At 43.5% G+C, this 14,128-nt stretch overlaps 1 protein-coding gene across 3 annotated transcripts in view; it reads left to right on the top strand.

Annotated features, from left to right (window-relative positions):
- The window catches only part of LOC144172636 (uncharacterized), a 76,348-nt gene continuing 62,220 nt past the window's right edge, over positions 1-14,128 (top strand). For 2 of the 3 annotated variants that reach the window (XM_077701282.1, XM_077701281.1), the window contains exons 1-3: positions 2-253; positions 7,142-7,283; positions 11,575-11,712. In XM_077701282.1, coding sequence (XP_077557408.1) covers positions 209-253; positions 7,142-7,283; positions 11,575-11,702 — 315 coding nt within the window. In that variant the 5' untranslated portion in view covers positions 2-208 and the 3' untranslated portion in view covers positions 11,703-11,712. Of the gene's footprint in view, positions 254-7,141; positions 7,284-11,574; positions 11,713-14,128 lie in introns of all 3 variants that reach the window. The other variant, XR_013323068.1, reaches the window with a different exon arrangement.

The raw sequence follows: 14,128 nt of genomic DNA, 5'->3' as shown, positions 1-14,128 counted from the left end.
CTCCTGGCAACAACTACAACAACCTTCGGTGAGAAACAGCAAACTTCAACACCGCCGTGGAGGGAAGGATGAATGCCGCCTGCTCAAAATCAGCGACGCGGATCATGGCCCGCGCATTCCTTCCTCAACTAAAGTGAGATTCCAGGAAACACGCTTTAATTATTACGGCCGTGTTTCGAACACTGGTGCTTCACGAACCACCCTTATTATGAAACTTATCGGGAAGCACAACGTGGGGCTCCGCTGTGTTGCTGTAAGTCAAGCTTTCGCACGGCTTTATTCGTACCTGAAGTTATTGAAGGACATCTTAAAATACTGTAATGACTTTGTATGCATCTGTAATTGGGGGCATAATGCATCTGTAATGCTGTAATGCGTCTTTAATGCCTCTGGCCCTGAGGGTATCATAAATAAATAAATTAAAAAGAACTCAAACCATAGCGTCGTGCTATAATTTGAGGCATTTTCAAGTGTCGTTTGTGAATACGGTACTGAAATTCGCGGCTTTATCGTGGAGATTGAGGTAGTAGTCATATGCCAATCCTTTCTCCAATTCAGGCAGATTCTAAGCCACCATTGCCTACTAAAATCTTTGTACGTTTCTCTCGCACATGATTGTACCGATGACGCCGCCAAGGAAAAGAAGTGTTTCTCAATACTTGAAAGACGGCGTCTTGATCGAGGGCCACCAGATTCGTTACGGTCAGTTCGCCCCCCCCCCCCCCCTTTATTTCCGTTAATACTGCTCGCATACCAATTAATAGCCCCGCCAAGTATACTTTATGTGGAATTTTGTGCAGCTAGGGGATTTACGGGGCTTTGTTACCGCCAATAAACACCTTTGCCAGGTATTATTGTGTGGTTTAATGTTTCAAAAGAACCGGAAGGCCTATTTTTACAATTATTCATATTACTATTTCGGCAGGTAAATGTGAGAGAGGACTGTTTATTTTAGGAGGTGTTTTTCTGTTAGTCGTGAAATTAGGTGTCAAGCAAAACCGTAGTCATAATATTTAGTGGCTAGTTCATTTTAGCACAATTTTTTTCATTTGGGTGCTTTTATTATCAGCTGTTGTCCCAGCTCTCACCTCTGCCAGTGGCACTTGTGTCAATGAGCCAGGACACGCAACTTAGTATTGCGGTGTCCCTTTATGACAGCGTATACCATTCTTTAAGTACTAAAAAGAAGGTGCCACCAGTCTCCTCCTGTCATGGCATCGCGCGTTCTGTACCTTTGAATGGCGGGAACAGCATTTGTCTTTTTTTATTATATGATAATATGCTATACCTCCTGTAATCCAGGGATTTTTGGTTTTTGCTCGCTGCATTGAGCTAGTCAATGGCCATCTATTCGACATTCATTTTTTTTTTTACATTAGTCTAGGTTTGGCTGTGGCTGAAAAACAATCGTCCAGCAAAGCTGCCGTCTCGAAGTTTGGCATTGCTGTAGCCTACCCACATGATAGGGGTGTGTGCACTGTATGGACAGCGTAACTTGAAACAGTGGATTGACAACAAAAAAATGATTCTGCTAGATCTGCTTAGCCAAGGTAATGCACCCAGGTGAATGTGCCATCCATTTGAGCCTTAGCCAGTTTATCCGCCTGTCATTGTGTTTTTCGTCCATATAAATGCACTGTTTACTTCAGCTCGAGATGCATTTTAGCAGTACTGACGCAAAACTCTATAGAGCCAAGTCTTTGCAGGGGCTGCTTCCTGTGCATCATTTGTGCGATTTCAGGATCTGAGAGATGTGGCTACTAGGTGTAGGAGGTGTTGGACATGGAGAAACAGTAACACTTTCTCATGGAATTACCATTGCTTCCTTAGGCTACGAATGTCGCTGCATAGACGGTGACATCGTCGTATTTACCGTGACCATGCAGGCCCATTGTGACCATCCACTATCACAAATAAGTTGTGGCTGGCTGCTTTTAAAATGGGCCTTCCAATGAAATAGGTGACTACCAGCAGGAGTACCAAAACTTCTCAAATCTCGTTGCATTAATGCAGCTCGAAGCTACCACATGTGCGGAAAAGCGGCAGCTGACAGGTTTTTTTTGTGTGTGTGTGTAATTAGTTCTTATTTCTGAAATTGAGCAGAGGGTCGGATTGTTTAGTTCATTGCTTCTTCATTCCAGTTTACATGGTGTATGACTACTTATATTCATACATGTACAAAAAGACGTGAGCGCAGCAAATTTTAGTTTTAAAGGGACCATGCTGACAAAATACAAGTTTGTTTTATTCAAAAGATTCCGTGTTTTATAGTGCCCCCAGTGCTTGTTCGGATGAAAACGATATTTTATTCACTGAGAAATTAATCAATTGAAGTTAAAATTTTGATTTTCTCACTAAATCGTGTGTTTTTGTGGTCTGCAATGACATCACAGGAACTGACCGCTCTGCAGCCAATTGTGGAGCCTTGTTTACCGTTAGTGAATCTAGATGGCGCGACCATACCGCGGCAAGCCGTTTTCTGCCTCTGGTTTGTTTTTGACCGTATTTAAATCTGGTTTGCTTTTGTTCAAGGAGAAAATAATCGTTTTGCAAAACATAGTGCTCGCTCAACAAATATGGTAACGTAAGACACCGTTGCTTGCATCAGTCGGTGAGTGTCATCTGAGACAACCCCAAAGCCCCGCAGTCATGTGCAGATAAACCAAGCATAGTGCGCGCAGTACCAACAGCAGTACGCATCAGTACTTCTATGTTTTTACGTGTACTTTCGTAACTTTCACAGTTGGTCCCACCATTCTTGCTGCTTTAAAAAGAATGTGCCCTAAATTTAAGTGCAAATAGCTCGTTCAGCAAGCTTATAAGCTCAGCCTAATTTGCGTTTGCTTTTGCCGACCTCCGCCAATCGCAGAGCTGGCTGGTATGACGTCATAGGTTCTGTTGCGGGATATGAGCTAGTGGGTCGCATGGCCATTCCCTTTTTTCCTAATTATATAGCTTATTTGAGTGAAGTTTACGTTAAAAGTGCTGTCAGTATGATTCTTACGAGGCCATCTTTTGAATGAACCAAACTTGTGTTTTCTCTTCATGGCCCCTTTAAAGCCTGGCTACTTCTCGAGGGAGTGTTCGAGAGTGCAAATTTTGGTATATTTTAACTGTGATGTGTGATGTGCTGTTTGTTGCTGAGAAAACAGAGCTGTTGATACATATTCTACTACTGCCTTCAATTCTGTGTCATACAAGTAGGGAAGACAGTTGGACAGTTTCGGGTGATTAGATTAGGAACATATAAAAGGATTTGGTTCTTCTGTGTTTCAGATGAGGTTTCTTTTGCCTAGTCTCAGTATCATCTTTACCAGCCATTAAGGTTCGCGTCTGATGTTCAAACTACTGCTCAAAGTCTTGGGTATGTAAAGGGGCAATGTAGGGCAAGAACAAGTGCACGGGCTTAGCTGGTGTATGCGTGATACCATGACCATGTGCGAACAGTTAGCGCAGTACAGTTACCAAAATTAGACCCTGCTGATCAGAAACTACAAGATCATGAATGTGGAACTAGGCACCAGCAATGCTGTTGAAAATTGCATTTTAAGGAAATAAGTATTGTCATTTATTAGGTTATGTCAATCTTGTAAATAGCCTTCTGTTATTTGCAAGGGTGTCACGACGTCATGTTGTTGGATCATTAATTATTTTGCCCACGTTATTCGTTCTAATATTCAAAGTTTGAGCTGTTCTCCCTGTGTGACTCTTGAATGCATTTTGTTCGGACCATTTCCTTAAAGAGAAACTCAAAGCAAGTTATTTCGTAAACTTTAGATTTGTGCAGCGAAATTACAACTCTGTGGCATTCAGCAAAAAAAAAGCTGGTTTACATGGAGGAAAGAAAAGCTTAGGAGAGTGCCTGACATCATGTTTAGGCCAGAAATGCCTTTTTAAGCGCCCTTATTTATTGCTTGTAGTTTTCGCCCACTCGCCACCTCCTTCACCTTCGCTTGCTTTACTGTTTTCTGCTCTATCTGCACCTGTCAATTATTACGTATTACCTGGGCCACACCATGGTGTATGGCCTTGGTGGGCGGCCTTTGCTGCCGTTGCTACGAAGAGGTTGCCAGTCGTCTCCTAAGAGGGTGAAAAAGCCACATGATTTCCTTCACACTTCTCACAATGCGCCAGTGGTTAGTAAAGCCTCTCCTAAGCAAATTTTCTTTGCTCTTTTATAAACTGGAAAACAGCAGATATATAAGGATGTAAATATGGTACCCGCACCCAATACATTACCCACATTTGGAATGTAGAAAAGAAGGAAGGAAACAGAAAAGACTTGGGAGAATGCTGAAAAAAATTAGAGGACACCTAAGCACTCCTTTGTCGAAGAAAGGGGTAAACATTGTGGGTGCCACTGTAGCCCCCTGGACCCCTGGTGACTGCTGCGCTCCTGGGTGGGACAGGGGGAAAAGTGCGATTGTCTTCTGGTTTTGGCGTGTTTTTGCCCTCTTAATGTCTGTCACTGAGAACCTTGACCAGTCACCCTTATTAGGCTGAACATTAGGCAGCCATATGTTGAGCCTTTCAATGTGCAAGAAACTTGAAAGACTTTGTACATAAAGGAGGGGAGGTTGATGATGACAGAGCTCAAAGCGTAGCCAGAGTCCGTCAATGCTTTTCTGGTCGTGAAACTTCGCCGTCACGCTATGGGAGAGCTTCGTACGCTGCTCAGGGAGGCCGCGCCGCGGCGCTGGCGTTGATCGGAGGGCAGCCGGCGAAGCAGTCGGAGGGGAGTGCGGCGCGTAGCAGACGCTCCTTGCGGTGTTAGCAGGGCTCGTGGGGACTTCTAAAAAATCAAGCACAGACAGCAGTCGGCCGTTTTGAGCGTGCGTTCTGCCGCATACGGCTTCCCTACAAGGGCTGCGATCCTGATGGCTTCGTTTTGTAGCCACAATTGAAGGCACAACTACCAACATTCCGTTTCTATCCAGAAAAGTGCCGCCAAACACGTACGCAAGTTGTGCCGCGCACGGCTGAACGCGCGCTGCCGCGGCGGCGGCCCGATGCCCTCCGTAGGATACCTCGAAAACAGACCGCTGTACAGGGTGGAGACACCCTTTGAACGATCCCGTGCCACCCCTATTGGGTCGAAGTGCTCAACGCGCTGTTCTTTTCGTTTCCTACAAGACGCAGCAACGCGATACAGTTACGATGGTTCAAACTTCGCCAGTAAACCGCGTTGTGGCGATAATTACGGTGCGGTTTTGTTACAATGACTTGCTGCGGTGGCGAGCGAGCGAACCAAAATGGCGGCGCAACGCATACGTGTCTCCACTCTGTACGGGAGACGCGCGTCAATGTAGGTACTCTAGCCCTCCGATCTGCGGCGGCGCCTCTCGCGGGAGCCTTTGTCCTCAAACGAAACTCGGCCGGGAGTTTCATGACCAGAAAAGCATTGACGGACTCTGGCGTAGCGTTGGGCCTAATGTCAGGCTGGCACGTACATGCGTTTGCTGCACGGAGCAATAAGGACATTAAGGGAAATGTATTCTGCTGCTCGCCTAGTTGCTATTTGTATAATTGGCGTGCTCAGATTACACAAGTAGGCCTCAGATTTTTTTATATGAGTGCCTGAAATAAATCATGTAAACCTGTAAGTAAAACTGACTTTCTTACCAGCGAAGGCCTGCAGTGTGCGGTTATCAAGTGGTTCCACTTCCCAAGTGGTCCAACTTTACAAATGGGGCCTGTACGATAACCAACTTCAAGAGGGTCTCACCTCAAATTTTCGTCTGGGCCCAACAGAGGTTCCTAAGTTGAAGGCCACAACTCATTCCCTAAGTCATTCCCTAAGCCATAGAGCCGTCGTGGTGCTGGGGATAAATGCTCGTTTCATATTGTAGAGGTCCTACGTTTGATTCCCATCAAGACCCCAATTTACCCAACTTTCATTCGAATTAAATTACTGTGCTTTTGTTGTTCTTTGTGGTGCCAGCCATTTTGTGTACCATGCGTCAGGAACACCGGATTGTTAACCCTCCAAGTCATTTAATGGTTTCGGAGTACTCACTACATGAAGATGCGCACTTGCAAATGCCAAAAATATGCCTGTCACATTCTGTTTGGCTGATATTTGGCTGTGGAGTGGTGCTTTGTTTATCACAAATGGGGAAATGAAATGACTGGGAGAAGTGCCTGCTTTCACTGTCAGTTTTTAAGAAAAAGTATCTGAAGTCTCAGAACAAATGCCCCGAAAGTCCAGTCTTTGTACAATTGCTCCTCTCATGCACCATGAAGACAAACACCATGCCGAGTGACAGGTTCTGTCTTTGTTGTGTCAGGTGTACGAATCCCTGACACTGCTAGCTGTTGTATGCAGGCACGCATAGGCAGTAGCTAAGAGGAGGGAGACGGCAAAGAACCAAAGGTGGACGAAGACCAGAGAAGCAGGTGATGCTGCAGTTGGGAATTTCGGTTGGGAAATTTTGTTTTCGGCATACTTTAGGGCGATATTGCCGTTCAGTTTCACAACAATTTGCTCAAGTGACCAATCCACGGGACCAGCAAAGCAAATATGGGGAATGACAGCACCACGAATACCATTTCACTCCAAAATGGGATCTACGCTGTGGCACTGCACAAGGCAGAAGGCCATACTTGAACTCAGATTGAACTTTTGAGTCAAATGCTATGCTCGACTTCCTCATTCACCAAACGTTCATTGTTGGCTGCATGTGCAGGTCAGGCAAGGGCATTAAAGTGAAGCTGAACCGCAGGGTTGTCCTAGAGCGTAGTCTGTCTGTGAAAGTGTGCTCTGCGTCTATGCATATATTTATGGTGCTGCAACTTGGTGGAGGGCTTTACTGCAAACACTAAACCAGTTCATGGGCATGATAGTAGCTGCTTTTCATAGATGGAATGCAAATACGTGTCAGAGGCACGAATGTTGATTCTGCATTCAATTTGACAGAGTGGGTGAAGCTCTCAGGTCTGAAATTTTCTACTTTGGTAGACTTGCTGTAATTCTGGGCTTTGCTACCATGCATATAATTATCGCACTGCAATTTGATTTGGAGTTTCACATATAATTATTGCACTGCAATTTGATTGGGGGTTTCACTTTTCGTTGCAAATGGGCTCATCACAGCAAGAAGGCCTTTTGGCGTGAACCCAACTGGCTGTATTCTTTCCCCAGGACAACCAGACAGGCATGACAAGGATGGAAGGAGTGGTATGCTCACTAGCTGCGTGTGCCAACCTTGTGCACCTGCCATGTCCTCCGCACTTGGTTGGATGGAACAAGCATCTACCCTTCCGCTTCTCGTTTCATTCGTCAGGTGGGCCACAGTGAAAAGCAAAATGGGGATTGCCCTGCTGAAAAACTGAAAAAAGGTGCCTTTGTTAAAAGCAGGCAAACACTTGCGAACATGTCACCGTCCGTGTTGTATTTGGAACCCTGCACACGTATTGTGTGGCTCAATGCTTTGCTATTATGTAGTAGTAAGCCGTCCTGATTATTGGCTCGATACAGAATTTCTATGCTATGAAATTTTATTATAACGAAGGGAAGTGTCTTTTTTTATGACTTCATGATACTATCAAAAGCTGTGTTTGCACATCGGTACATCTGTTTTGCCACTGGTCTTTGGGTGTATAGGCGTTGGTTGTAAAAGGGATGATAGCTGTTGCATTCATCTGCTAAATACTTTGACTGCACTGTGCAACAAGGCAAGATATTGGATGGAAATTGAAAGAAAACAAAATTTTTGCTACCTGTGGCAGTGAGACAGCCTGTTTTGTGGTCTGGAAAAATTGTCTGGGTACAGATGAGAACATGGGAGAGCAAGGACACCGCACAGTGCTAACTCCCTACTGTTTTTTTTTTATTTGAAAGTATGGGCATATAAGTATTCGCACAATTACCAGATTCTTACCGCCAATGCCAACATTTTAAAGCCATGCGAAGAAATGTTGACTGCTTATCTGACAGACTAAGGGGTGGTGCGTTTGCACAAGACGACTCTGCTCTTACAACCAAAGTGTGCGTTTTCATAGTGAGACATAGCAGGCAAATTATGAGATCAATAAAGTCGGTTTGATTGAAAGAGCAGGGTCGTCCTACCCAAGTGTGCCATCGCTTAGTCTGTCCGTTAATTAAGGAGTCCTCATTTCTTTGCAGGCTTTCAACATGTCGGTGTTTGTACAGACAGTGCCATAATGATGTGAGTAATTGCGTGTGCATATCTTTCGAATAAAAAGAAATTCGGCCGCCTTCGCATTTGAGATGCTAAGACTGAGGAAACAGCGGAGCTGGTGCTCTTCACTAGCTTCAAGTTGGCTTTTCTTAGGTCTGCCCATCTCATCGTTAGATTGGACACTGATGCCGTTGAGTGCACGCCGTCTCTCTCAACTAGGAGGACACCTGCACGTCGGAGTTTATGCCATCCTTCGGCGCAGCCAATCCCCGGCGCACACCTCCCCACCCGAAAATCTGCGCTGCGCACTCCCCACACCTGCTCCTCAGCTCCTTGCCTCCTCGTCACTTCCCCTCACACTTCTTGGCCGGGCATGTTCCTCCTCTCCATTTTGCTATGCTGAGTTTTGAGTTACACCAGGCCATGCCCGTGCCACGAACCCAAAGGAAATGCTGAGTGCCCTGAATGCGCTGATAGCGCAACTGGATAGACACCAGTTTCATAACGCGAGGAACCCAGGTTCGATTCTGACCTCGGGAAGGATTTTCTTGAGGCGCACACTCCCCACACCTGCTTGTTGGCTCCTTGCCTACTCCCCACTTTCCCTCACACTTCTTGACCTAGCATTTTCACCCTCTCCACTATGCTGCACCGAGTTTTGAGCAACGCCAGGCACAGCTGGAACTCAAGCTTAAACAGCTCCGCTGCAAAATTACGAGGACACCTCAGCACTCTTCTCGATGTAGTGATTGCGAAAGTATGAGGGTCCGACTACAGAATGTGCATGTGTCCTCTTATTATTATCATCATCCTTTACTTGTATCTTTTTCCTCTTTCAGTTACTACAACTCTGCACACACTCGCATTCATATTGCCAAGTAAAGATGACATTCAATGGGGCATACTTTAACTGGCCTTTCACTAAAAGCGTTTGCAGTCATAAAAAGGGGGAGTGTTAAAGCGAAGCTTTCTATATCTCACTTGTGGCATGGTGTCGAAAAAAACGCACCACAAAAAAGCCAACTTTTTTGCAGGAAAGCCAACTTTACACAACGGGTTTCCACAAAGAACACATCGATCACACTGCATAAACAACGGGATGTCTTTACATGTATAACAGGTTCCACTGTGGTAGACAGATGAAGTTTAGCATCATATGGTTGCGCAATGACGATGACAAAAGCATTCTCTAATGCAAGCACAGATTGCACGTTGATCATGCCACACGCTTAACCAATGGGAAGCCCAAATCAACAACAATGCTGAGCTAACCGAATCAGCACATTCAGATGACTCAATCGCAAACTAATACAGTACAACCTCGTTACTAGAGACACTGTTACAAGAGACACTTGGTTATAAGAGACATTTGAACGAAGACGGATTGGTTGATTTTCTTACGTTCGCCATGTTAGTAACATCGCATACAAGAGGCCGTGGTTACAAAATACATGTTTTCTGGGTCCCTTGAGGGTCTCTCGTAACAAGGTTTTACTGTAGATACAAAATCATAACATCAAATTCAGTTATCTCAGTGTTGTCGTAGATTTGGACTTTTACTGATTGAATTGTGAACTTTGTGTTTGCATTGGAGAAAGTTTCACGTTTTAACCAGCTTTCATCCAGAAAGGGCCATTAAATTTTTGTATTAAGATCATAATGGTCTGCTACAACTTGCTTAAAGGCACCAAATGGTTTGGTTTGTTTAACCCGTTAAGAAAATTTTTTAACCAAAATTGCCTATATTTTTATTGCTGATTTTAAACTTTATTATGCTAAAAAGCAACTACTCGATGTTGAAAAAATATTTACCATATACTAAGTCAAATCAACACAGTACAGTTTTTTTCTGAAGATTTCCCGCTGCTAATGAAATACTAACAATAAGAGAAAACAGTCGCAAATACAGACTTCAAATGTGTTTCGTTAGGTTCAGTTATGTAATTTTGAGGCTAAGCTAATTCCTCAGTGCAGCTTGTGATCATGAAAGAGTTATTATGTCCACATCAGAACACAGAGGGAATAAGTTCCGTTCCAGCTCTTGTGTTTTGTCCTACTTTCTTTTTTGAGGTTTTGAGCATTTTAATGGTGGCAGCTTTTGTGGGTTGTAGTTTTGTCACCCTATTTTAGACCCGACCTTTTGTTCTTGTTTTTTTTTCTGCATTAGAAAACATTGTTGTACAAAATCGTTGTGCACGCTTCAGTCTCGCTAACTACTCTTGAATGTCGAGCCTAACGTTGATGAAGGCTACATTAAACCTCCTTAAACTTTCATTTCGTCAAAAATTTCAGCCGTTATCACTGGTCCGCCAAATGTATCATTACAATCCAAAATGAAGATTGAACTTCCATCCGAACTTTCATTTCTTAGCGACCAAAGCATAAGTTAGATGTTCCACATTGCCCGTCGTGGTGGCTTAGTGAATAAGGCATCGTGTGCAGCTGAGCCTAAGGACGCGGGTTCGATCCCGGCTACGGTGGCTGCTTTTTTGATGGAGGTGAAAAGCAAAAATGCTCGTGTGTCGAGATTTCGGTGCACGTATCCCTGGGTGGTCAACATTAATCCAAAGCCCCCACTATGCTGCGCCTCATAGACCAGGTGTAGCTTCGGCGCATTAAATCCACAAAATTTGATAACTTAAAATGTTCTACACTGTGGCACGACCTTATTTTTTAAATTAAATTTTGTCCTGCAACAACAAATGACTGAAACCACTTGCTGGCCCCAGTTGTAACATAACCAATACATCTGCCTTTAGAATGACACTTGAAGAATACTTATTGTATTGAGCATTATTAGGGATTTGCTAGCTTTCCTCGTACTCGTAGATGTTTTGTATTTGGCATCCACTCCCTTCTGTAGCACGTTGGGGCATTAATTGGACGATTGAGTGCAGGTGCCGTATTACTGATAGTGCGGCAGAGTAGGGCTTGTTTGTCTATTGTAATCCTGCCGAGACAAGACCTGAGTGCATTAAGTGCAAGAACCATAACACACCAAAAGGGGAGAGCAGCACAGTCACAAGACACTTGGTTAAAAAGAGGGAAGCAATGTGTTGAAAAAAAAAACGTGCATGTCTCAAAAAAAAAAAAAAAAAAAAAACACACACACACAGGCAATTTACTCTTTGAGTGTTGTTAGATTGCACCACAGCCGCATATTTGTAGTGCTGTCAGAGTACTGTAGACAGGGGGGTGTTTTTTGTTGTGGGCATACGTTAATGAGATTTAGCTCATGTAGTTAGTGTAGGCAGGAAGAGTGGGAGGGGAATTGTTAAACTCCCCCCTTTCCCTCATGCCTACAGTGGTTCAGAACCATCATCCTCCTAAATAAAATCCTTACTGCCCTTAGCTCATGGATGCAATGGCTGTAGAACGTTTGCCCATAGCAGTTCATGTTAAAGACACTTTGCTGTGGGCTCATTATGTGCAGGTGCGTGTTTTCAGACCTGGGAAGCAGGATCTGTAGGCTGCCCAGAGGTGTTGTGTGGCCTGCGGGCTCTCTTCAAAAGAAAATCATGCCAGTGCTGTGGACACTACCCAACAGTCTATGAGGCCTGACTGGCATGCGGTAAGGAGGGCCTTTTTTACCTGCAGTGAAACTATTTTTTTTTATTGTGAATGAAAATATTGCAGCCAGGGGGCCTTAATTTCGTGTGGAAAAAACAAGGTGCAGGTGTGAAATGTATTCTGCTGCGTTCCAATATACATGCAGAAGTCGACAAAGCTGCACCCCTAAACATTGCCATATGATCTACGTTTTTCATGTTGAAAAAATAACTGTGGCGTGTATGTCACAAACAATTGGTTGCAGAACAAAGTGCATTTCCAAATGAAATACTATCAAGGACAGCACGGACATGTACCATTATCTTTAACAGATGGCTGTTTTTTGATGCTCATTTTCTTACCCTAATTTGCAGTCTTGTCAGAATTCAGTGAGTACACATAGACCAGCAGTTTCCTCAGGATGTGAACTTGCTGAAAGTAAAGGTCCAAGGACATGTTGTGCTGTCGCATGCATCGAGCTCAGTCACTTGTTTTCATCTATGGTGTGAATAACAGCTCCCTGGTAAAGCGGGCTGTGGAAAACTCCTATTCGATACATTGACAAACCACAAGAGATCAACAGTGAAGATGGCACAGGGCTAAGCAAAATATTCAGTTTGCAATGAGGTCTCAGTTGAAAACACTGGTAGAACAAACCCAGATGAGAGGAGAGGTGGAGCTGGACTTTGAGTGCCCAGTTGGGTTGTTAAAGCAATATCACACCACACTGCACCAGAAATCACTTTTTTTTTTTTTTTTCCCCCTAATATAAAACCCAAGAGCACCGTGGGTCAACCTTTCCGCTGTTTTGCCATGCACCAGAAAGATATTTTCACTTTACTGTATGAGTAGATCAAACACATTCTACGGGAGGTTCCCGTTTGAACCCATTCCCATTTCACCCTTCCCGCTTGTTCCGTCCCGTTTCAACCCGGCGCAAAACGACCTTCCCGTTTCACCCTTTCCCACTTGGCCCGTTCCCGTTTGAACCCGTTCCCATTTCAACCTTCTCGTTTGTTCCTTCCCATTTCAACCCGGGGCGAAAGAACCTTCCCGTTTCGTATTTTCCTATTAAGCCTGTTCCAGGAATAACGTACCCAGTTTAAGAAACGTTATAAAAAACATTTTCATATTGTTTTTCATTTATTTCCGTTTGTTCACAGCCGCTGCGATAGCATGCTCAGTACATCCAGAGTCCTTGACTGCTTTTCAAACCTGGGCTTCACTTTTTGAATCTAGAGACGACGACATTTGGTTACAATTCGTTATACCAATTAACAAATCTCTTAAATTCACGAAGATTAAAAACAAATTAACAATTAACAAATTAATAAACAAGTATTTTAAATTAACAAACAAGTCTTTTAAATTAACAATCCAAAAAATTATAGAATCAAAAAGCCCAGAAAAGCGCCGCGGAAGCACAAATAAGAATCGCAAAAACACCCTCACTTTGAAAGAAATCGTATTTGGCGGGCTAACACATTTAATCGTTATAATAGCGCAAGTGTACATCAATGCCGAAAAGAAACAGATGAAAACTATGAAGGATAAGAAGATGTATAAAAATAAAGTAACCCTATGTATCTGGATACATATGCCACATCTGGCTATAAAAAATCGCAGTCATGAGAAGCGGTGAAAATTATAAATTTAGCATTGCGTTTTATTGATTCTGTTTATTCCCGTCACTCTAGCCTACTCAATTTGCATAGTAGGGCAAACCTTCAAAAACTTAAGCAGCGCAGGGTCTTCACTTGCCTAAATTTTCTTTACTACAGAAACTTAAAATTGTCGCGGGAATACTACCTCCAAGGGCCTTTCAGACCTTCAGCGAGAAGACATCATAGTAAGACTATTAGGCAGCCAATCAGCTAAATTACTATTCGAAAGTTCTCTCTGTTTCCTCGTGCAATTTCTTACTAGAATAAGTTAACTGAACGAACAGTGAACTCGGTATCGTTAGAAAAATTTTCCCCACGTATTGTAAATATGTGTTCTGGTTGAGTCGTCGTATTTTAAAATTGGAATTCATTACGAATGAATATCCTTGATCGGACCCCTTTGCGTCTATTACATATTTATGTTTTTTACTTAGTTGTGTGGGGCGTTTTTAAACTACGCCAACCAATACTGATGTATTTTTATGTTCACTCCTGCATGAGCCCGACCAGGCCGTAAAGTAGCAGTAAATAAATAAAAATATCTGCCCATTACTCATGTAGGAAAGGCATTTGTAGCCAATTCTCAGATTTCTGCACATGTTTTTGCCTTTTTTAAAGTCTCTCCTACGGACATTTTTGATCTATAGATCTCTCGAACCCGAAGACAAAGCTACCCTCCAAACAATGAGCATAAGAGCGGCTGATAAATAAATTTCAGCCGCACGTACGAACACCAACTGCAGAAAAATTCAATGCGTGCATTTCTCAAGATAT

This window comes from Haemaphysalis longicornis, unplaced genomic scaffold (assembly GCF_048455015.1).
Source record: "Haemaphysalis longicornis isolate Haplotype H1 unplaced genomic scaffold, Haemaphysalis longicornis Haplotype H1 scaffold_25, whole genome shotgun sequence".
NCBI lineage: Eukaryota > Metazoa > Arthropoda > Arachnida > Ixodida > Ixodidae > Haemaphysalis > Haemaphysalis longicornis.
The sequence above is the reverse complement of the archived record's forward strand: the minus strand, read 5'-3'. Positions and strand labels throughout refer to the sequence as shown.